This window comes from Anas acuta, chromosome 26 (genome assembly GCF_963932015.1).
Source record: "Anas acuta chromosome 26, bAnaAcu1.1, whole genome shotgun sequence".
Lineage (NCBI taxonomy): Eukaryota > Metazoa > Chordata > Aves > Anseriformes > Anatidae > Anas > Anas acuta.
This window is the reverse complement of record NC_089004.1, coordinates 5670233-5691849: the sequence shown is the minus strand read 5'-3', so window position 1 is coordinate 5691849 and position 21617 is coordinate 5670233. Positions and strand designations below refer to the sequence as shown.

Here is a 21617-nt window from a genome sequence, read left to right as displayed (position 1 = left end):
GCCCTCCCCGCCAGCACCGCGTCCTGCTGCCCCTCGGGGGGCTCTTTGGGGCTGGAGGGGGGGCACGGCGGCAGCACAGGGGTGGCCTGGGGGATGCTCAGGGGTGCTCTGAGCCCCGGCCCCGCACGCACCCACCGCAGCGAGCAGCTCAGCACACCAGAAGTAAGCGCAGCTGATTTAAAGTGCACTTTAATAGCGCCAGCGTCCACGCAGCCCGCTCGCACGCCAGCTCGCTGAGATAATGCTTTTAGCTTAATAAGCCCCATTCCTCTTCTTGTGCTCCCCGCCTTCCTTCTGACGGTTTGGATCAACGTTAAGGGGCTGCAGCAGGGAGCAGCAGCCGGAGCCAGGGGGGAGCTCGGGGCACGCAGAGAGCTGGGGCTGCAGCAGTGGAGCCCCGGGGGCTTCCCCCCACCTTGGGGGCTGCCCCAGGTCGGGGCGCTCCCTCCCAGTCCCCCCCACCCCCCACCCCCAAGCGCTGCTCCAGGCCCCTCTGCGGGGCTCACGTTGGGGTGGGGGCTGCGGGGGCTGCTCCGTGCCAGGGCCCCCCCAGCCCCTGCCCGGGGCCGCCAGGATCCGCTCCCCGCAAGGGGAATTCATTAAGCTTTGACTCATTAAAGCTGTCTGGTGATCAATATTTTCGCCAGCTGGTCCTTGGCTCCCTTCTCGCTCGCTTTCTCTTCCGAATTCAGCGGAGCCGCTCCCGCCCCAGCTCCCCGGCAGCCGAGGATCCCCCTCCCGGAGCGAGGAGCCCCCCCGGCCCCGGGCCGAGCCCCCCCCCATCCCGCACCCCCGGGAGCCTCGGGCTCGCTGTGCCCGCGGGGGCTCGGCCCGGAGGAGCCGCCGGAGCCCGGCCGGGTCCCGTCGGGCGGGGGCGGGCGGAACGCGCAGCGCCGGGGCTCGGTGCGAGGCGCGGCGGCTCCTCGGGACCCCCCCCCGACGGCTCCCCCGGGGCACGGGGGGGACCCTGCGAGGCGGCGCCACCCCCGCGGGGCCGCGGCGGGACCCGACCCCGGGGAGGTCCCCCCCGGCCACGCGCTCCCGGAGCCCCCAGGGGACCACCGGAGCCGGGGGGGGGGCAGCTCCCGGTGCCTCTCCCGGCCCGTCCCGGCCCCTCCCGCCCCGCCGCGGCGGAGCTGCCCCCGCCCCCGGCCCGCCCCGGCCCGGCGCGGCTCGGCTCGGTTCGGCCCGACGGGCGCAGAGCGGAGCCGGGGGGGGGCCGGGGGTGCCCATGGCGGGGCTGGGGGCGCTCTGGCTGCTGGCGGCCGCGCTGGGGGCGGCGGGGGGGCACCCGCAGCCCTGCCGCGTCCCGGCCCGCGCCGCCCCCGCCGTGCGCCTGGGAGCGCTGCTGCCGCCCGCAGCCCCCGGCCGCGTCCGCGCCGCCTTGGCCGGGGCCGCCGGGGGTCCGGGGGGGGCCGGGGGGTCCGGGGGGCTCGGGGGGGCGGCGCTGCCCCACAACCGCAGCCTGGAGCTGGTGGCGGGCGCCCCGGCGGCGCGGGACCCCGGCTCGCTGGCGCGGTGGCTCTGCGGGGCGCTGGGGGGGCGCGGCGTGGCCGCCGTCCTGGCCGTGCCCCGCTCCCGCCGGGAGCTGCTCCAGCTCGACTTCCTCGCCGCCGCCCTGCGCCTCCCCTTCGTCAGCGTCCTCGACACCCGCGGCCCGCTGCCCTTCCGCCCGCAGGTAAGAGCCTCGCGGCCACCGCTGCGGGCGGCGGGACCCCCGGGAGGGACCCCCGGGAGGGACCCCCGGGAGGGACCCCCGGCTCCGGTCCCTGCTCCTGTCCTGCCCCCATCGCGGTTCTGTCGTGGCCCCCCCATCCTCGCTGCATCCCGGCCCATATTTCTGCCCCCATCCCGGCTCCCTCCCGGCTCCCATCTCGCCCCCATCCCATCCTCTCCCTGCTGCTGTTCCCGTCCCTGTCTCGGCGCCATCCCGAGCTCCATCCTGGCTCAAGCCTGACTTCATCCCAGCATCTTCCCAGTCCCCTCCTGGGCACCAGTCTGCCCCCATCCTGCCTCTATTCCAGCCCCCATCCCGGCTCTCTCCCACCTTCATCTCGTCCCCAATCCCAGCTCCGTCCCAACGCAATCCCAGTTCCCAGTCCAAGGCAGCTCCCCTGGCAGCCCCGTGCTCCCCCAGCCCCTGTCCCAACCCTGGTCCAGCCCCAGCAGGGCCCTGGGGATGTGCCCGGAGCCTTCTGTGCCACCCAGTTCAGCCCCACTGGCCCAGGCGCAATGGCCACACTCACCCGTGCCGTGATTCACAGCCTAAATATCGCCAGCAGAGACCTGTCCCCGGCCCCGCGGTCCTGGGGCTGGATTTGTGCCTCTCCCAGTCCTCTCTGGGGACAGACCCTCGCCACGCGGGGCTGTGTTGCCCGACCCCTTTGCACTTCTCTGGAGCATTTGGGCTCCTTCGCCCACGCTGGGCTCAGCCGCCAGCCTCCGCTCAGCCACCAGGAAGGTGACTCCGCTTCTTGGCAGGCAGCAGGAGCACGGCGGCAGCCTGTCCCCCAGCCTCCCGCGGGGACACGCGCCGGCTGCGCCGCCCTCCACGCCTGCTGCGTCCTTGCAGCTCCTGCTTGGGGCTGGGGCCGGCTGCGTGCTGCTGGCAGCAGGGCAGATGCACGACCCCCGGCTCAGGTGGCAGCGGGGGGGCTCAGAGCGGGGTCTCCTCCCTGGGCAGCTCTCTGGTCTCCTGGGCTTTGCACGCCCTCGGGTGCATGGCTGGAGATGCATGGGCAGAGGGAAACCATTGCTCCGATCCATGCTGGTGCTGGAGGGAGCAGCGCCAGGAGTGGGGTGGTCCCTGGGTGGGAGGGATGGTGCTGAGCCGAGGGTTGGTGCTGCTCTGGGCTGTCCCCAGGGGCAGCAGCAGGGCTGGGGACAGCCACCACCCCTGTGTGCCGGCAGAGCCCCTTCCACTTCCACATGGACCGGCACAGCTCGCTGGAGACGCTGGTGGAGGTGCTGGCGAGCATCCTGCAGGCCAACGACTGGCATGAGACCAGCCTGGTGCTCTGCCACCCCTGGGACGTCTCCGGCTTCCTCGGCCTCTGGGCCCGCCGCACCCAGCTCCTCCTGCGCGCTGTGCTGGACCTCGGCTACCTGGATGAGCCCAGGGCCTCCCGCTACCTCCGGCAGCGCGGGGAGCGCCTCAAGGCTCTCTCCAGCCCCGTGCTGGTGCTGGGCTGCGACCTGCGGCGCGCCCGGCTGCTCTTCAGGGTGGTCGAACAGTCGGGGCTGCTGCCGCAGGAGTTTCACTGGATCCTGGGCTCCCCGCTCCGTGCCGGCGAGCTGCAGACCGAGGGGCTGCCCCTGGGGCTGCTGGCCTTTGGGGAGGTGGGCCGGCCCCCCCTGGAGCCGTTCGTGCAGGACGCGGTGGAGCTGGTGTCCCGCGCCATCGCCAGCGCCGCCGCCGTGCGCCCCGACCTCGCGCTCGTCCCCACCACGGTGAACTGCAACGGCAGGCTCAGGGAGGGCACTGAGTCCTCGGGGCGCTTCCTCTCCAGGTAAGGACGGTGCTGCCGGGGGGGCCTCCTCCCTGCTCCTCTGTGGTGGTTTTGGGGCATGGTGGGGGGGTGACCTGGCCACAGCCAGTGCGGCCGCTGCTGTGGGGCTCAGTGCATGCCCCCCCCCCCCCCCCCCCCCCCCCCAGGGACAGGCTCTGTGCGGCTGCACAAGGGGGCTGCGTCACTTCAGATCTCCCTCACGCTGCCCGAGCTCTGGTGCTGTATAAATATTAATAGCGCTTGGCCCTGCTGGCACAGCGAGCTGCAGGGCACAGGCAGCAGGGCCGGATCCTGCTCCTCCTCTGTGCCGAGCTGGGCACCTCGCGCTCCCAGCCACAAGCCCTGTCCCTCACCTCCCCTCCCCGGAGCAGGACCCCACTGTGCCCGAGCCGTGACCCCCCCGTGCCCTCCCCCCCCAGGTTCATGTCCAACACCTCCTTCCACGGCCGGACAGGACACGTGCAGGTGCAGAATGGGACGCGGGTGCAGACGGAGCACCAGTACCGCGTCTGGAGCCTGCTGCGGGACTCGCTGGGGCAGCCGACGTGGGTGACGATGGGCGCCTGGCGGCACGGCAAGCTGGAGCTGGAGGAGGGCGCCTGGCAGAGCCACCTCCAGCGCAAGAACCTGGCCGAGGGGGGAGGCGGCGCCCGCGCCAAGCTGCGGGTGGTGACGCTGGTGGAGCACCCCTTCGTCTTCACGCGGGAGGTGGACGAGGACGGGAGCTGCCCGGCCGGGCAGCTCTGCCTGGACCCCGGCACCAACGACTCGGCCGTGCTGGACGCCCTCTTCGAGGAGCTCGGCTCTGGGAACGGCTCGGTGCCGCGGGAGTACAAGAAGTGCTGCTACGGGTACTGCATCGACCTGCTGGAGAAGCTGGCCGAGGACGTGCCCTTCGACTTCGAGCTCTACATCGTGGGCGATGGGAAATACGGGGCCTGGAAGAACGGGCGCTGGACGGGGCTGGTGGGGGACCTGCTCAGCGGCACGGCCCACATGGCCGTCACCTCCTTCAGCATCAACTCGGCGCGGAGCAAAGTCATCGACTTCACCAGCCCCTTCTTCTCCACCAGCCTGGGCATCCTGGTGAGGACCAAGGACACAGCGTCGCCTATCGGGGCCTTCATGTGGCCCTTGCACTGGACCATGTGGGTGGGCATCTTCGTGGCCCTGCACATGACCGCACTCTTCCTCACCCTTTACGAGTGGAAGAGCCCCTACGGCATGACCCCCCACGGCCGCAACCGCATGAAGATCTTCTCCTACTCCTCAGCCCTCAACCTCTGCTACGCCATCCTCTTTGGGCGCACCGTCTCCAGCAAGACGCCCAAGTGCTGCACCGGCCGCTTCCTCATGAACCTCTGGGCCATCTTCTGCCTCCTGGTGCTCTCCAGCTACACGGCCAACCTGGCGGCCGTCATGGTGGGGGAGAAGACCTTCGAGGAGCTCTCGGGCATCCACGACCCCAAGGTGGGAGCGCGCCGCTGGGTGGGCTTGGGGATGTGCTCGGGGAAGGGAGGGGGGGGGGGCTCTGATCCCCCCGGGCAGGGGGTACTGACGCTGCGGTGCCTCCTTCCAGCTGCATCACCCCTCGCAGGGCTTCCGCTTCGGCACGGTGTGGGAGAGCAGCGCCGAGGAGTACATCAAGAAGAGCTTCCCCGAGATGCACGAGTACATGCGGCGCTACAACGTCCCCACCACCCCCGCCGGCGTCACCATGCTCAAGTGAGGGTCAGGGGGGGCATTGGGGGCCCCTCTGCTTACCCCCTCCCCTGCACGCCCCCTGAGGGTGTCACACTGGGGGGGCAGCCCCGTCCCTGAGCTCCCCCCCTCCGCCCCGCATTGGCGCAGGACGGAGCCCCCCAAGCTCAACGCCTTCATCATGGACAAGTCCCTGCTGGACTACGAGGTCTCCATTGACTCCGACTGCAAACTGCTCACCGTGGGCAAGCCCTTCGCCATCGAAGGTGGGGGAATGGTGGCGGGGGGGACATGCTGGGGCTTTTGGGGGGGCTCTGGACATATGGCACAGTGGGGGGACCCTCAGTGGTGGGTACTGGGGGCTGTGCCTGGCCATTGCCCCCCCGGTCCTAGCATTGCTGCTCTCTTCCTCCCCCCCCTCGGGGGCCAGGCTACGGCATCGGCCTCCCCCAGAACTCGCCGCTGACCTCCAACCTCTCGGAGTTCATCAGCCGCTACAAATCGGCCGGCTTCATCGACCTCCTGCACGACAAGTGGTACAAGATGGTGCCCTGCGGAAAGCGCGTCTTCGCCGTCACCGAGGTGCGAGCGGCCGGGCCCTGGGCACGGGGGGGGGAGCTCTGTGGGGACCCTGCCAATGCCCCCGTCCCTCTCCTCGCAGACCCTGCAGATGGGCATTTACCACTTCTCGGGGCTCTTCGTGCTGCTCTGCATCGGGCTCAGCGGCTCCCTGCTGACCTCGCTGGGCGAGCACGTCTTCTACCGCCTGGTCCTGCCCCGCATCAAGCGGAAGAAGAAATTCAACTACTGGCTGCACACCAGCCAGGTGGGGCGAGGAGGAGCCCGGCCCCAACACCTTCCCCCAGCCCCGTTCCGTCTCCCCGGGGGCCCTCACTCCTCCCTTGTGCCCCACAGAAAATCCACCGGGCGCTGAACACGGGCGTGGAGGAGCAGAAGGGCCAGAAGCTGAGCTTGGCGGAGAGGTAGGGCCCTGGATGGGCGCCTGCCCTGCTCTCATCCTCCCCACGGGCACCCTCCAGCCTCGGGGCTGTAGTGGGATCCCCCTGCAGCCCCCACCTTGACCCCTCTCCCCCCTCAAGGTGCGCCCCCGAGCAGAGCCCCGGGGTGCAGCCCTGGCCCCGGCTGCGGCAGGAGGGGCGCCGGGTGCGCTTCCAGCTGGACGCAGCCCCCCCCGAGGGCGAGGGGACCCCGGGGCCGCGGGGGAACGGGCCGCTGCAGGGCGCAGGGGATGAGCTGCGGGAGCTGGAGGAGAAGATCGAGGCCATGCGGGAGCAGCTGCGTGCGGCCCTGGTGAGGAAGAGCGAGCTGGTGGCCGCCATGGGCACGGCCAGGAGCAGCCGGGCACCGGCCTTGGAGCGGCCCCGGGAGGACAGGTGAGTGTGGTGGGGGCCTGGGGGTGCTCCTGGGGCACCCCAAAAACACAGCTGGGGCTTCAAGGGCTCTGCACCCCACAACCCAACAATCCCTGTGGCAGGGGGCTCAGGGCCGGGCTGACAGCTCTCCTTGCTCCACAGGCAGGCGCCGGCCCCGCCGCAGGAGAGCCCCCGAGCAGGAGCACGGAGCAGCCCCGGCGGCAGCAGGAGGGAGCCGAAGCCCGGCTGAGCCCCAGGGCACTGGGTGGTGGCACCGGCGCTGGCCCCTTCCTCAGCCCGCTCCCCTCCCTCCGAGGCAGGAGACGAAATAACGGGGCCCAAAGGCGAGGGATGGGGGGGGGGCTGTGGAAGGCTGGGGGTGCCACAGGCACGGCTTCCTTCCCACTCGCACAAACGCTGCCCAGCGCTGGTGAACTCGAGGGCAGGGGCTCAGGCTCAGCCCTACTGGGCAAGCAGGGCCCCCCCCAGCCCCCCGGCAGCATGCGAGGCACCCAGGGGTTGAGGTGCTGAGCCCACAGCCAGGCCCTGGGCTGCTCACGCGTCACCTCCCAGCAGGATCCCAGCACAGTGCTAGCAGGACACCAGGGCAGCACCACAGCAGCTGTTAGATATAATATTTATTATTATATACAAACACATTTTGTACATTAATTAAATAGAATGAACTCTACTCTTCAATTGTCAAACGATTTGGTTTGCTTCCCTCCCTCCCCCTCCCACCCCTCTTGAAAGCCAATGGATTTCTCCTCCCTCTTGCGCGTCCATGCAGTGGAGCCCCCAGCGCTGGTCACCAAGTGGGCTCCCCCCCCCCCCAGAGCAACACCCAGGGCTCCTTGAGACAACAGAAAAACAAAAACGGGGGGAGGCACCTGGGTGGGAGATGCAGAGGGGCTGGGAGCCCTCATGGTGCTGACGTGGGAGCTGGGGGAAGCCACCGAAGGCAGGTAGGAGGGGGACAGGCGCTGACTGCTGGGTGGGGAGGTGAGGCTGAGACCCGGGGATGCTCTGCAGCAGCCCCAGCGCCCCCCCAAAGCCCCCCCAGACGTGACACTCTACTGCATCACCCCCCCCTTTTTGGGAGAGCTCTGCTCTACCTACAAGCACAACGCCCCCCTTCCCAGCACCCACCCCGGGGGCAGGCAGCCAGCTGTGTGCACAGGGCTCAGGCACAGCCCCGAGCTTCACCTCTGCTGCCAGAACAAGGGAAAAAAAAAATCAACTGAAATTTCTTAGCTTTAGTGTTTTGGTTCATTGCTAAACCTCCTCATGCACCACCAGTCCAGCCAGCAAAAAGCCGCTCGCTTTGCAGGGACAAGGCACTGAAGAACAACCTGCACCCCCTGCAGCTGCAGGTGCCAGAGCTGCTGTCCTTCCCCTCCCCATCTCTACAGCCACCGAAGCTACGGATCAGTTCCCAGAGGGCATCAACTACGAATTTCCCGGGGCCACATGCACTGAAGAGGGGCTGCATGAGGGAAGCCTCGCAGAGATCCCCAGCAGGGGAAGGCCGAGTGTTTCTCCAGTGCTGAGATGTTTTCTCCACTGCTTCCAAGCCCAGCCGAGTGCCTCTTTCCTGGGGTGGTTGCTCTAACCTGCACAGGGCAGCTTCTACCTCCCAAACCCCCTGACCAAGTGAAATTCAAGGGGAAAAAAAACAAAAAGAAAACAAAACAGGGCTAAAATGCAGCTTCTGCTTTGGTTATTGGCCAGCTTTGCTCTGGTGGGAGCAGCCCCAGTGCCAGGGGAAGGTGTTGAGCTTCTTTTCCCCTAGAGAAGGAAAGTTTACCAGTTTTCTCCCAAGCACGGCTCCCCCTGCTCACACGCGGCTGCTGTTCTGACCAGAGCTGCTGCACACACACGTGGCTCATCACAAACCAGCTCACGTCTGCAAGCAACGCCTGGACTGCAAACACCACCTCAGGGGGACCAGGAGGAGCTGTGACACTGAGCTGGTGGCAGGGAGGACACAGCCCCAGGGGCTGGGACCCTCGCACCCTCCCCACGGGGAGCAGCTGGCACCGAGCAGTCCGACACGCGCCAGCCTCTCCTCCCGTGCACGAGCACGCGCTTTTCCCAGGGGAGTTCACTGCAGCACCTTTTCTCTGTCCCAGCTGCTCTGCCTCTGCTAAGAGGAATTCATGGGTTAAGGATGATGGTGAAGTGAGAAATAGTAACAAACGAAATCCAGATGCCTTCCTGGCAGTCCAGAAGGACTCTGACAGGGACTCAAGACAGGCTCCTCGAGTCTGGCTCCGAGCACGGCCCGGAGCTGGCTGTACTATCCGCTGGTGCAGGGCAAGGGCCGCTCTCCCCCCGGTCCCCCAGAGCACGGCCCGAGCGTTTGTCCTGATCAGTGTTCTCCCCAGGGGCTGGGGGGGGCTCTGCCACGCCGCCGTCTGCGGCGCAGTTCTTGCTGCTAGGATTCGCTCGGCTGTCTGAGCCTCGCGCGGCCTCAGTCTGCTCAGCAGGGGAAGGGCTGGGGACAGAGGCCCCGTCCTCCTGCGCCGGGCCGGGGGGCGCAGCCGGTGCCACCTCTGCGGTGGGGGGCACGTCTGCAGCGGCAACCACAGCCGTCGAAGTGACTTCGATGGTGATGGAGCCCACAGCAGTCTCCGGGTGGTCGCTGCTGACCCTGATGCGGGCAACCAGGCTGGAGGCGGCGGCGTCCTGAGGGCTCCCGTTGGCCATGGCTTCGTGCACCACATTGGGCTCCAGCAGGGTGGAGCTCAGGTCGGAGAGAAACGAGGCCTCCGTGACGATGGCAGCCGTCTCGGCGACCCAGTTCAGGTCGTTCCCAGCCGTGGCCGCGGCGATGACGCTGGAGGCCTCGCTGGGGGTCAGCGCGGCCGGGCCGCTGCTCTCCCCGGCGGGGCCAGCGGCCAGGTGGGGCCGGCGGCTCCCCACCTCGACGGGGGCGGCGGTGGTGTTGTTGTTGAGGTTGTCCTGGAGCGTCGTCTGCGTCCCCTGGCCCACCTGCTGGTTCTGCAGCAGCATCTCCTGGATCCTGATCTGCTGGAGAATAGCCGGCAGCTCGTAGTGGTGGAAGAAGTAAATCATTGAATGCTGGAGAAGGCAAAGGGAAAGGAGTCACTCATGGGGCTGCAAGCCTGGACTTCCCTAGCCGAACTGTTCTGTCATCTCCTGGTAAAGCCAGTGACTGCAGAATTTGGCTGCTCTGTCCAGAAGCTCATCTGAAATTCTGCAGAGAATTCTTATCCCTTCTACCACAGCTCCTGCAAGCTGCTGTTGGAAAGCAACTGAAGAGCTCTGAAGACAGGTAACAGAGCACAATGCCCCTTCCTTTGTAGGGGTCAGAACAAGGGTGAAAGCATTTATCTCCAGCCCATCTTCAGTTCCCTGTCTGCATCTCACAGCAGGGAGGGGGCAGGTCAACAGCCAGAGACACACAAAAGGTCTGCTCAAACCAGGATGCCGAAGATGTCAGTTCGGGAGTGGTCTTGCCAATACCTGCACTGCAGTGAGATGTCCAGAGATGGGCCAGAAATCCTTCCCTAACCCCTTCCCAAACTCAGCCTACTGTCAGACACATGGCTGGATGTCAGCCTGTGACCAAAAAGTCCTGCTGTTTGATAACCACCTCCTCCCATTGCTCCATTTCCAAACCAGGGATTATTTTAACCTCTTATAAAAGCAAATATTGCTACTCAAACTCCGCTTGACAAGGAGTTTGATGAAGCCCAAACTGCAGCTCATTTCCATCGCTTTTTAACAGCGCAGCCAGCGCAAGCAATCAGCAACAGAATGGTTTAAACTGCAGGCAGCCAGAGCCCTCTGAGGGACCAGGACTGAATTCACCACGATGGCACGTGCCCCCATGCAGCCGGCTGCAGGAATGAGAGCAGAAATGGCAGCTACTCACCTGGATGAACAGCCACGAGGTGACGAGAGCCAGGCTGCTGTACTGCCCGTTGAATCGGTAGTGGTAAGCATAGAAGGCAAAGTGGTACAGATAGAAGAACCTGCACAGAAAGGCAGCAGATAGCAGGATACATCAATGGACAGGATAAACAAGAGTTTATTTTCACTCATAACTCTGCTCTGAGCTGGTGCATTTTGCACAGGGCAGTGCAGACCCCCATTATCATGCAATTAGCACATTCACTATCCACATGTTCATGCTTCACTATGAACAGGTCTTCAACTAAACAAGACAAAGGGCAGCCAAAGGATAGGGGTGATTCCATTCACGAACTGAAGTGGAGAATAATTGCACTTTGGACCCCGTGACATGCAGGGCAGCTCCCAAGGAGACACACAGCTCTCAGGAGTGGAAGCTCTCCTGGGAGGACTGGAAAGGATCTAAAGAAGGCCCCCACCAGAGATCAGGATATGCAGTGAGTTTGTGCAATATGGGACTGAGTTCCTCATACCTTAGCCAATGCCTCTTGCTCGTATTGGTGTGGCAACAGATAGCATCATACTGGTCAGCCAGCCACACGATAAGGATGATGTAAAACGCAGTTGTGGTGTCGTTGAAGAACTCCGACATAATGGCCTCCATACCTACAGGACAGAGAGGTGCCTGATGTCAGCACGTTGCAGGGCAGTTACAGCAAGGGGCTGCTTGAAGAAATCCCACATCCCTCCCAGAGCTGGGGCTGTACGACTGTATGGCAAAAAACACAGGAGGACAACCTCATCTCTGCTTAAAGCATCAGCTGCAGTCAAACAAGTCTCACTGCTGGCTGCAGTCACTGCGCAGGCCAGAGGATCAGCTGGCTCTGGCCAGCAGAGATTTTGGTGGCTTTGTTTAAAATCCTAACTGTGCTAATTACAGGAAGGGGGAATCTGAAGTGAATTGAAGACAGACAAAGGTTCAATTTATGGGACTTCCAAACGAACTGCTGTTCCAGGGGACACAGAAGGACAACGCAGCTCACTGTGCCATCAAACTCCACAGCCTTCCACCTCGTGAGGAGCAGACACTGACCACCTGCTGTGGCCAGGTCAGAACAGGGAATTAGACTTCCTACCAATCCCTGAGGGAGTTGCTGCACATACACAAGAAGTGAGCCCGCATCCTTACCTACTAGGGCCAGGATGACAGTGAGCAGGGGAGCCGCAGGGAATGCAATTGTCATGTTCATTTCCAGCATCTGTAACAGGTCAACTGCAAGAAGGAAAACACACCACATCACAAAGTGAACGTGGGACCAAGGAGCCCCCCACCCCAGCACCACTCCCCACTCAGAGCTCTGCTGCGTGTCGTGACGTCCACTGCCCCACTGTCCCTGATACTTGTCAGGGGACAGAACAGCCCTCGGAAGCATGGTGCAGGGGGATCTAGGTGGGATATAGTTCCTGCTCAGCTACATGCAGGACTCTTCTGAACCACAACAGTTCAGGGTATAGACGTAATACACCACGCTGCAGTGGGCTGCACAGTGTCCTAAAATCAGCCTAAATCCCTCAGCGAATCCTTACCAATGAAGACAAAGATCTGATGGTGTGAGTAGCGCAACAGCATCGAAACGGACAGAGTCTGAAATATGAGAACAGAGGCCACTGTTAGAGCCACACAGGGTCAGGGTTTCTTTCAAAAATCACGCTACAGCAGAGGCTCAGACAGGTGAGCCTGGACTCCCAACACTGCACTGAATGCTGTGCATATCCCACGTTCCCTAGTTAGAGCTATGCAGACCAATTTCCCAAAGAGTAATTAGGACTTCACAAACAGCAATTAATCTTTGCATTACTGCAGTGAAACAGACAGTAAGTAATTTGTTTGTAAAGAGACCGATTTTGAATATTTGAGCAGTGGCCAAACCAAACAGCAGCAGAACTGGAACTGGGGTTTGCTCCCGTTCTGTATCTGTGCTCCTCCCAGCACCTCTCCAGAGGTCACCCTGTGTTCTTCTCCTTTTCTCCTCTCACTGGCAGTGACTTTGTTGTACAAGGAGCTGCATCAATGGGATGTCAGGCACAAAGGGAGACAGTCACCCACGACTATGAACACAGGCTCAGTTATCACTTGAGGTCTTGTCTCATACTGATCTTCAATCGCCTGGTCACACATGTAGTCACAGGAGACTTGATCCTATTTTGATCAGCCCTGGCACATTAGTTGGACCTACTCTTAAAAATCTGAGGACAAATTTGCCTTGGCAATCCCCGTGTCTTGGCAGCCTGAGCATTTAATTACACTTAAGAGACTCTAATCTGGATCTCTCCTTTGACAACAAAGCCATTATTTATTCTATTTCCGCTCCTCTGTTTGCTTCACTTTTTGGACACTAAACACCCGCATTAGGGAAAAAGAATCAGTAGAGCTGCATGCTCCAGTGGCTTAGCTTTAGAAGCAGCTATGAGCTCAGGCCTGTACTGTGACATAAAACCTCACCCACATGCTGATCAGCTGAGCTCAGAGTCCAGGCAGTGCCCGGCTCCTGCCAACTTACAAATATCACCATGATGACAAAGGCTGCCAGGTAGGAAGTCCTGGCCATCCACATGCTGACAAAGCGGTAGTGCTCTCCAGACACCACGTTGCGAAGGAAACCTGGGGGGAAAAAAAACAAAACCACCACACAACCCCAATGTGACCACCTCACAAAACAAGACCAAACTTCTGAAGAACTAGGATGTAAGGCAGGAGATCTAAGGCAACCCCTCTGCACGGCTGCACCCCATTGTTATGCAGTGCAATAAGGAAGTCACATTTGCAGATGTCTCTCCCCTCCCATTTGTTTCATTTTGTCCTTGACAGTAACACCCCTCTGTAACGCAGTGAACTGCAGAGGAGATTAATCAATAGTCAGAAGACAATATTCATGCATCCACAGAAAAGCCACCACCTGCTCTGCACAGCTGCTGGAAGTGATTCCTCCAAGCCTTACCTTTGTTTTCTTCGTTTTCAGCCAAAGCTTTGACACTTGACATCAGGATGTCATCATAACCCAGGAACTCGTCCAGCAACAGACGACTGAATCTGTCCCCAAAGCACTGATCCCTGGTAGGATCTAGACAGAACACACACACAAAAATCAGATTGTTCAGAACTTAAACCACAGAGGAGGAAGGCAAGCACAATCTTCTCATCATTTAAAAGGACACACATGCCAGCAGACCTGTGCCTGCACTTGAACCTCTGGCAGCGTAACTAAACTGGGCAGGGCTGGGAGGGAAAAATGTCACACAGATGAATACAGCCACGCTGGCCAAGTGCCAGTGCCAATCAGGCCTCAAGAATTCCACCAGGGCTGTGATCCTCTCATTGGCACACACACAAAGGGAATTTGCCTCATGAGCTTAGACCGAATCCCTAGCAACAAAAGGCTCACCCCCAAGTAATGGCCCAGAGAAATTAGTTCTGGTAAAGCTCAGAGGGACTGCAGAGGCTTTTCAGCCATCAGCTGGGCTCTGCATGGTGCTGCTGGAGCCCACCAACACCTCCCCACAGCTCTGGGCACTAACAAAGCTGGTACAAAACATCCAAGTGCATTCTGCTGTACAAACACTGCTCAGCTGGTAAAAATACCCCAAATCCAATTAATATGAAAGCCCAGAAACAAACGATTTTTCAGTAAATTACTAGGATACTTATGAAGGAATTTGTCTAGCTGAATGGGAAAGCCCAGGTCAGTAAATAACCATTTAACATGGAAACTGCCCATTAACCGTATGGAATCTCTGCTTAGTACTCCAGCCCAGCTGTGCTTCAGGTTGGTTAGGAGCGAGTAACGCGATCTAGTCCAATCGCTGCAGCACCAGCTCATTACAGATCAATTAACGTCACAGGCAAGAGAAGGTTTGAGAACACGGTTCTGAATTGAATGGAGTAAATGCCAGAAGAGAACGCTGCCCCATGAAAACGGTCTGCTGGTGCTGGCAGGGGCACAGAAGTGTGCTGAGAAAGCGCTGCGCAGGTCCCTGACGCACACCCTGGGCACAAGCACTGCTGCTCTGCTACACGCTGCAGTGTCTCTGCCTCAAAGGGCTGTGATGTTTCAAGCCTCTAAACCACAAAACAAAGCAGTCCAGTTGGACTGCACCGAAACAGCACCCTCAGTACCACCAGGCCTTTGCTTCCTCAGTGAGAAACCTGTGCTGGATGAAACATTAAGGCTCAGGAACAGAAACAGGCTCCAGCACTGCAGAGAGCTCCTCCTGGGAAGGTACCACCTACCGCAGCAGTAACGGCTCCATAAAGCAGCTCTCCCACATGAAAAATGAGCGCCATCAGCCGTTATAAATAGTTTCCACAAGACTAATAAGGAGTAGATGGGACATGACTGACACCCCGACGAGAGCCAGCAGTGGGGTATCTGCAGGAACACGTGTCCACAGGTGCACCAGAGCGGGCTGGCTCCCTCACTCACCCAAAGTCACCACCATGACGGGGATGCTGAGGCGCTGGCGCGTGCTCTGGGACAGGCGCAGGAAGCCGTACTCCAAGGAGTACTCCACGATGTACTCCTCCTGCGGCCACACTGCAAGAGAGGGTGGGAGGGAGACTCAACAGCAGGGTTTGCAGACAGTCGCCAAGAAGAAATAGCACCTCTGGACTCCCTCCCCCCATATCACCATGTTCTTGAAAACGTAATCAGTTGTGAACACGTTCCAGGCTTTCTTCAACCAATTTAAAATGAATCGATATGAGTTCTCGAAACCGAAGCCCCATTCCCTTGATGTTAGTCCTTAATGTGAAGCTTCCAGGAAAGCTTCAAGGCAGAGGTTTCAAGCTATGCCAAGCACCATCCAGAATCTGCCCCACACCACTCATTTTTGCATTCAATTTCTGCCTTTTTCACTGCTCAGGAAACAGCAGGAAAATAAACTGAGCACCAGCTCAGCTGCTGAGCACCAAGTAAACAAGGCAAGGACAACTAGCACTGCACTTCTCTGGACGCAGAGGTAGAGGTCACTGCTGCAATTACAAATCTCAAAAACTAGGCAGGAGCAACTACAGATTAGAAAAGCCTTCAGTGTCTGAAGTTGTTTTTTTTTAAGGACAGTTCCAAATTAATGCTTTTGCTACCTGTCCGAAACACCACCACCAAAAACGTTTAATAGGATACAACAATGGAAGAAGCGTGCCTGCCTCACCCGACTGAGGCTGACACATCACTGCCAGAAGTGCCCCATCAACCTCCCTGACTGCCTAGGAGAGAGATCGCATTTCTTGGGCAGCAAATGCCGGCTGGTGCTTTTAATGAAAACTAAAACTGAAACAAAAACAGTTTTAAGGTCAAATGCAAATGAAGCGTTGAAGTACCAACAAAAGAATTACTCCATTGGTATCACTCAGCACCCTTCCATGGCAATACATTCTGCCTAAACGTTGAACTTGGTGTACTTACAGAACAGAGGAGCTGGAATTACACTGCAAACAGGCACTTGTGGCTCTAAGACCCATTTGAAAAGATGAATTTTGTAGCTACGTTAACAAGGGGCACGATTCTCTCTCCTACCACGTTGCTGGATTGTTTCCCACTGGGCATTCAGCACAGCAAGGCCCAGCCCGGCAGTGGCAGTGCTGTACAACAGGGCTCTTACAGAACTTAAGCAACTATTAATGAAGGCATTGCACCCAAAATATTTACATGTTCTCCTGCCTTAGGAGACTTAATCATCTTAAACACGGGACTAATTAGTTCTGGATCAGCATCAAGCAAAACTCTGCAAGACCAAGGGAACGGTGCTATTGCCACGTCCAGCCTCACAATCCTCCACTGCTAGAACACCCAGTACTGCTGAAGAGCAAAGAACCCCAGTACTTCCAGGGCAAGAGCAAAGGGGAAAAAGGCAAACGAGGATCCAATTGTCGTATTTCTCTTTTTAAACTTTTTTTTAAACAGATTTCCTCCCCTGACAAAAGTTTTCTAACACTGGAATTCCATTTTAAACCGAACAAAGCCACTGAATCTCCCTCCAGCATTTAGGAAACATTAGCAGTTCACACCAGAACAGGGGAGGGAGGAAGCAGGACGATCTCCTGAGCCATGTTCTGAACGACGCAGAACAGCAAGACTGCATCTCGCAACCTCCTGAAACTTGCTTGGTGGCTTTCCAGATTAGTTTGCTCTTGCAGGTACTGGTGTTGAGTCAGGGCCCCAAAATACAGCCCAAATCCTGTTAATGCAGCGAGGAATGTGCACCGTCAGTTGGATCCCCGCGGGTCTCCAGAGGACAGTAAATGCACAACGCTCAGGAGAGGGAGGTTCGCATTCATCTGAGCTATCTGGCACCGATCGCTGCAGAAACATGATGCCAGCCCAGAAGGCTTCAGCAAACCTCGTCCGCCAGATGCACCCGCCCAACTCCCAGCCCCCCCCAGCCAAAGGAAAGACGTTGCTGTAGGTCTGTGGTTAGCAGGGACACGGTTAACCACAGGTGAAAGCATCGGGGATAGCCTGGGGACGTTTAAGGTCACCGTGCACAGCCCCAGAAAAGCCAGGATGAGAGGCGCAGGGAAGGTGCAGAGGTGCAGGGGAAGGGGGGAGCACAGATAGCAGCAGAAGTTGTCTTTACCTGCTCTGGTTAGCATCTCAAACTCGGACACAGTCTCCCGCAGAGGCTGCATACCTTTAGTGGCCGCTTCACTAAACGAGAACTCCTGGCTTTCGTTGCGGCTCAGCGCCTCGGTGCTGCTCATCCGGGACGGCTTGAGGAACACCTTGGGCTCGATATCCAGCTCAAACTGTGGGAAAACCGTGGACAAGTCACGTTAGCAGTCACTTCAGCTCCAGCTTTCTGGGCTCCCCCTGTGCCCCAGCGACAGCCTCAGCCACCAGAAGGAAGCCAGGAGAGGCCGGCTTCTCAGCATTTAAGTTCTGTCTTAAAACAGGAGAGGCTAACCAGGAGGTCCAGGAAAAGCCAAGGGAACACGCCCTGTGCCAGGTGACTGAGGGAACAGAGGGACCCCAGCTTATTCACAAAGACTGCATTAACAAACTGCTCATCCCCAAACCAACCCTCACCTCCCCCCGTGTACACAGGGAGCGTGCCTTTACCTTGATCGAGCTGTTTTCAAACATATCCACAGTCATTTCCTCCTCTTCCTCCTCTTCTTCCTCAGCTGCGGGCTCGGCCACCATTCCTGGGAACTTCTCAGCTCCGCAGAACTGCAGGTAGATGGCGGCCCGGCTCGAGTTGCGCTGGATTTCCACCCGCAGGATGCCGTCGCGCGGCCATTTATCTCGCACGTGCTCCAGGCAGTTGATGGGCGAGCGGGAGAAGGCGATGTGGATGTAAGCCAGGATGAAGAGCACGAAGAGAGCCTGGACAGGGCAAGACACAAAGCAGACACCGTTAGCCTGACCCAGCGCTGCCTGTTTGCAGGCTCCCCAGTTTCAACCATCTCTTCTTTGCCCATAAAGACCTCAGATTTGCAAGTGGACAAGAGCTTTTATGCTTTCCAACCCCGGTGGTCTTTGCACCAAAGAATAAGGCAGCCTAGAACTGGGCGACTTTTCCAGCCCCACAGACAAATGACAAAACTCTCCCTGTGCTTCCTGTCCTTCCGAAGCCTCTTCAATGCGCTGAGCCCTCCTCCCTGCAGGGTAAGCACCAGGAGAGGCCTAAAGCTGTTCCTGGGAACCAGTTTCCAAGGTGCCTTTGACCAAAACTTCTCCGCCACTGCAAGTGTGCTGTGGGTGCTACGCTGGCTGGCTGCCACCCAAGGGGCACGTCGGCAGTGTGCGCGCTGCCTCGGGTCACGAAGCGCCAACTCTTACAAAACCCCGTGCCCGGAGCCCGCTGCCTTCCCTCCGCGTGTTCTGGGGCAAAGTGCTTTGTCCCGAGCCCCAGGGGCACTGCAGGTGGGTACAGACCATGCCCCACGCAGCTTACCACTGAGTTCTCTCTCGTTTCAAAGAGCCAAAGCAGTGTCTTGACGAAACTTTGCCAACCCACAGCTCACTTTGCTAAACCCAAGACTTGCTTTGATCTGCTGCTCACTCAACACAGCCGCGAGGAAAGGCTACCGAAGCTCTCGCAGGAAGATTAGGAGGCGTTAAGTCAGATCTGTGGTTAATCTCTGCTCGGTCAGGCCAGATGTTGAGCACAGCAGGGAAAGAAGCACTTCTGAACTGCAAATAAAAGCCCTGCAGAGGACTACCTGCCGATGACCTGGGCTCACGCAGCCTCCAGCACACCAGAGCCGTGGTTTCAGCGCCAACAAACTCACCAAAAGCAGGACCCATCCCTGCCTGCCCACGGGGCCAGGGCCCTGCCACCTCCTGCACGAAGCACACGCATCCTGCTGGCCGGCACAGCTCGCAGCCACATCCCCAGCCCCACACAAGGTCCTGGGAACCAAAACCACCCGAGCAGAGTGAACACGTGCTGAGGTCCCAAACAACACCGAAAAAACAGGAACGGAACCATGGGGTTCAACAAACTACACCCTTCTCTGGCTGTCCACCATTCCCCTCTCCGCACAAAACCCTTCCTGTCGAACATTTCCTGTTGAAGCTCGGGGAAGGCTGCCCGATTGCACAAGAAAAGACAACCAGCTGCGAGACCACAACACAAAACCCGGGGCAGAAGCGTCAGGCTCTGAAAGTTGAGGATGTGCCAGGAGGGTCTGGAGGATTGTTCAGGACTGCTGCGGGCTCTGGCCCCTCGACACACCACAGACTTACTGTCAGCCTGGTTCTGCTCCCTCCAGCACAGTCCCTATTTATCAGCCAGAGTCAGCGATCCTCAGCGGGCACCTCTCAGTTCCTGCATCGTGTTTAAACCTACAGAGGGCTCCTGTGCACTAATTCAACAAACTCAGAGCTGATTCCCAGGAATTAGCTGGTTTTCTGTCCTACCAACGTTGTAACATCCCAAAAGAGTTTTAAACAAGTCTCTGCTGGAGCCTCTTACAGGCAACCAGACAGAAAATTCTTGCTTATCACACCAGAAGAAATAAAGCCCCAAAGCATCAGCCAGTGCTGCAAAGGAACATTGTTATTAAAATTAAGCGGCTTGCTCTGAGAGTGCGTGTCCAGCCCCAAGTTCAGGCAGTTTGTCACCCACCAGAGAGGCCTTTCAGGCTGAAGCACGCCGTTTCTACATGGGAGATGCTTTTTGGCTCACGGAACAGCTGTGGGTCACAGCAAAACACAGCGAGCTAATAAAACTCCCTCCCTGCAGCGAGGCTGATAAATCCAGCACGACGTTACCCAACGCCGTCCAAAGTTCACAGCCCAAAGCTCCAAGGAGCAGGAGCCCAGGAAGCAGCACGGGAGCGCTTCATGCGCCCGCTCGCGATTCAACGAGCTGTCCCTGCACCCGCTGCTCCTGACCTATTTGCTGTGAACACACAGACTGGTAAACACCACATCTGCGGGGGAGCTGCGCAGGAAGACGAGGGGAAGGTAAATCACAAACAGCTCCCTCCGCGCAGGAAGAACGGCGGCGAGGCCACCAAAGCAGGAGCAGCCTCAGGAATTCCCCTCTGCCACCTCCTGCTGCTGCTCCCTGCATGGAGCAGGCTGAAAGCCCGGCTGGCTTCTGACCCCGAGGGGGCAGGCAGTGCTCTCTGCAGGTGCCCTGTGAGTATTTTTATTTCCTCAGGTGTGCTCTGACAGAACTGCTACCAGCTGGACCGCTCGCTCCACCTGCCAGCCTGGCCACTGGCTCCACTCTGCTCTCCCCATCTGCCTGAATCCAGTCACACAACGGGGGGAGAAAGGAGAGAGGTTAAAATCCTGAACGCCTTTTGGACAGGGAGAAAACGTCTGCGTGCAGCATGAGACACAGATCTCAAATGTTTTCTTGTGTTAAGCAGCCAAATTTTTGAAACCTGCAGCAGAGATGTGCTGTTCTTCCCTAGCTACCTCTCCTCCCCTCTGCCCCTCACCCTTAATTTCCAGCAGGCGCTGGTGAGCTGAGCTTTGGCAGCCCTGCGGGCATTTAACCCAAAGGCCACTTCCCACACGGACAGTACTGGGCCATTTTGTCCATCACTGCCTGACTCCCAAGGGGAAGGACTCAACTTCCAGACCCCATTTACATCTCCAGAGCTGCACCCACGTCAACAAGACCACAGACAGGCTTTTATCCTGTTTAGTGGAAGCTTGGTGCTGTCCAGGAACATCCGAGGGTGTTGACTACTAAACAGAAGTAGTGACAAGCCGGGGCTGTGCACTGCTCGCTTCTAGCAGAGACACGATCCAACGACACCCCGGCAGCCACGCATCTCGTGTGTGATCCCCTGGAACCACCAAGAAGCCTTCCACACCCACACCTGCCTCTGCCCCTGCCTCGCCTATGGAGCGGGGTCAGCGATTCCCTCTGCACCTCCAGGGCTCGCAGCAGAGCTCTGACAGCCAGGGCACTGCAGCGCGTCCCTACAGCTCCTCACACCTCGCTGGGCCTGCGCCAGCCGGGTTCGGACAGCGCAGACACCTCTGGAGACGGGGCAGAACCGAGGGCTGGAGGCGTTTAGGAGCCAGCTTGGGGCAGCCCCGGGTCCCCGCCGAGCCCCTCACCTTGAGCAGGACGAAGAACTCGAAGACGCGGCGGAAGGCGGGCGGGAAGAGCCGCGCGTAGGTCACTGCCATCTTGAAGAAGAGCGCGTGGAAGAGGCGGTCGCGGACGTTGATGAGCGGGTTCTGGTTGCCGGTGGGGTTCCGCACGCCGCGCCCGTTCCCCCCGGCGGCCCCGCCGTGGGTGGCCGGGTGCTGGTGCGCGGCGTGGGGCGGGTTGTTCTCGGACATCGCGGCCCGGAGAGGGGGGGGATTGGGGGGTGGGGGGGGGCCGAGGGGCGCCCCCCGCTGAGGGCCCGGCCCCGTTGGTCAGCGCCCGCCGCGGCCTCGGCGCGGCCCCGAGCAGGCCCGGCGGGGAGGCGGCTCCCGGGCCGGCCCCGCGGCCATGGGCGGCGCCGGGAGCGGTGCGGGCACCTCGGGCCGCGCTCCTCCTTCCTCCTCTCCCCGCCGCTCGCCGCCTTCCTCCTCCTCCTCCTCCTCCTCCTTTCTCCTCTTCCTCCTCCGCGCGGCCCCTCCGCCCCTCAGCGCCCCGCCGCCATCTTCCCCCCGCCGGCCCAGCGCGCAGGGGATGC

At 60.0% G+C, this 21617-nt stretch overlaps 2 protein-coding genes across 4 annotated transcripts; one reads left to right on the top strand and one right to left on the bottom strand.

Moving 5' to 3' along the window:
* The first annotated feature begins 8 nt into the window (after positions 1–8).
* GRIN3B (glutamate ionotropic receptor NMDA type subunit 3B) lies at positions 9–7560 on the top strand. Of its 2 annotated transcripts, none has more exons than XM_068661720.1 (10): positions 9–1678; positions 2911–3509; positions 3929–4979; positions 5107–5234; positions 5361–5476; positions 5641–5792; positions 5872–6036; positions 6126–6193; positions 6311–6604; positions 6746–7560. In XM_068661720.1, the coding sequence occupies exons 1-10, from the start codon at positions 1232–1234 to the stop codon at positions 6831–6833; spliced, it is 3108 nt and encodes a 1035-aa protein (XP_068517821.1). In that variant the 5' UTR covers positions 9–1231; the 3' UTR covers positions 6834–7560. The 2 variants fall into 2 exon arrangements, with proteins under 2 accessions (XP_068517821.1, XP_068517820.1); XM_068661719.1 differs by having other exon boundaries at positions 5089–5234.
* Positions 7207–21608, bottom strand: TMEM259 (transmembrane protein 259). Of its 2 annotated transcripts, none has more exons than XM_068661726.1 (11): positions 21049–21608; positions 17578–17844; positions 17150–17264; positions 14944–15054; positions 13462–13584; positions 13024–13124; positions 12050–12107; positions 11652–11735; positions 10996–11128; positions 10485–10584; positions 7207–9667 (listed from the first exon to the last, which is right to left on the bottom strand). In XM_068661726.1, exons 1-11 carry the CDS (start codon positions 21274–21276, stop codon positions 8831–8833), a joined length of 2157 nt encoding a protein of 718 aa, XP_068517827.1. In that variant the 5' UTR covers positions 21277–21608; the 3' UTR covers positions 7207–8830. The 2 variants fall into 2 exon arrangements, with proteins under 2 accessions (XP_068517827.1, XP_068517826.1); XM_068661725.1 differs by having other exon boundaries at positions 17096–17264; positions 21049–21607.
* Between the last annotated feature and the right edge of the window lie 9 nt (positions 21609–21617).

What these genes read in the sequence shown, in the direction of transcription:
- GRIN3B (XM_068661719.1), top strand. Translation starts at nt 1,232, where the DNA reads ATGGCGGGGCTGGGGGCGCTCTGGCTGCTGGCGGCCGCGCTGGGGGCG. An exon ending in CAAGCCCTTCGCCATCGAAG is followed by an intron (nt 5,477 to 5,640) that starts GTGGGGGAATGG and finishes CTCGGGGGCCAG; the next exon opens with GCTACGGCATCGGCCTCCCC. An exon ending in AAGCTGAGCTTGGCGGAGAG is followed by an intron (nt 6,194 to 6,310) that starts GTAGGGCCCTGG and finishes TCCCCCCTCAAG; the next exon opens with GTGCGCCCCCGAGCAGAGCC.
- TMEM259 (XM_068661725.1), bottom strand. Translation starts at nt 21,276, where the DNA reads ATGTCCGAGAACAACCCGCCCCACGCCGCGCACCAGCACCCGGCCACC. An exon ending in TGAGATGCTAACCAGAGCAG is followed by an intron (nt 15,055 to 17,095) that starts GTAAAGACAACT and finishes CCTCTCTTGCAG; the next exon opens with TGTGGCCGCAGGAGGAGTAC. An exon ending in AGCAAGAGGCATTGGCTAAG is followed by an intron (nt 10,585 to 10,995) that starts GTATGAGGAACT and finishes CTTTCTGTGCAG; the next exon opens with GTTCTTCTATCTGTACCACT.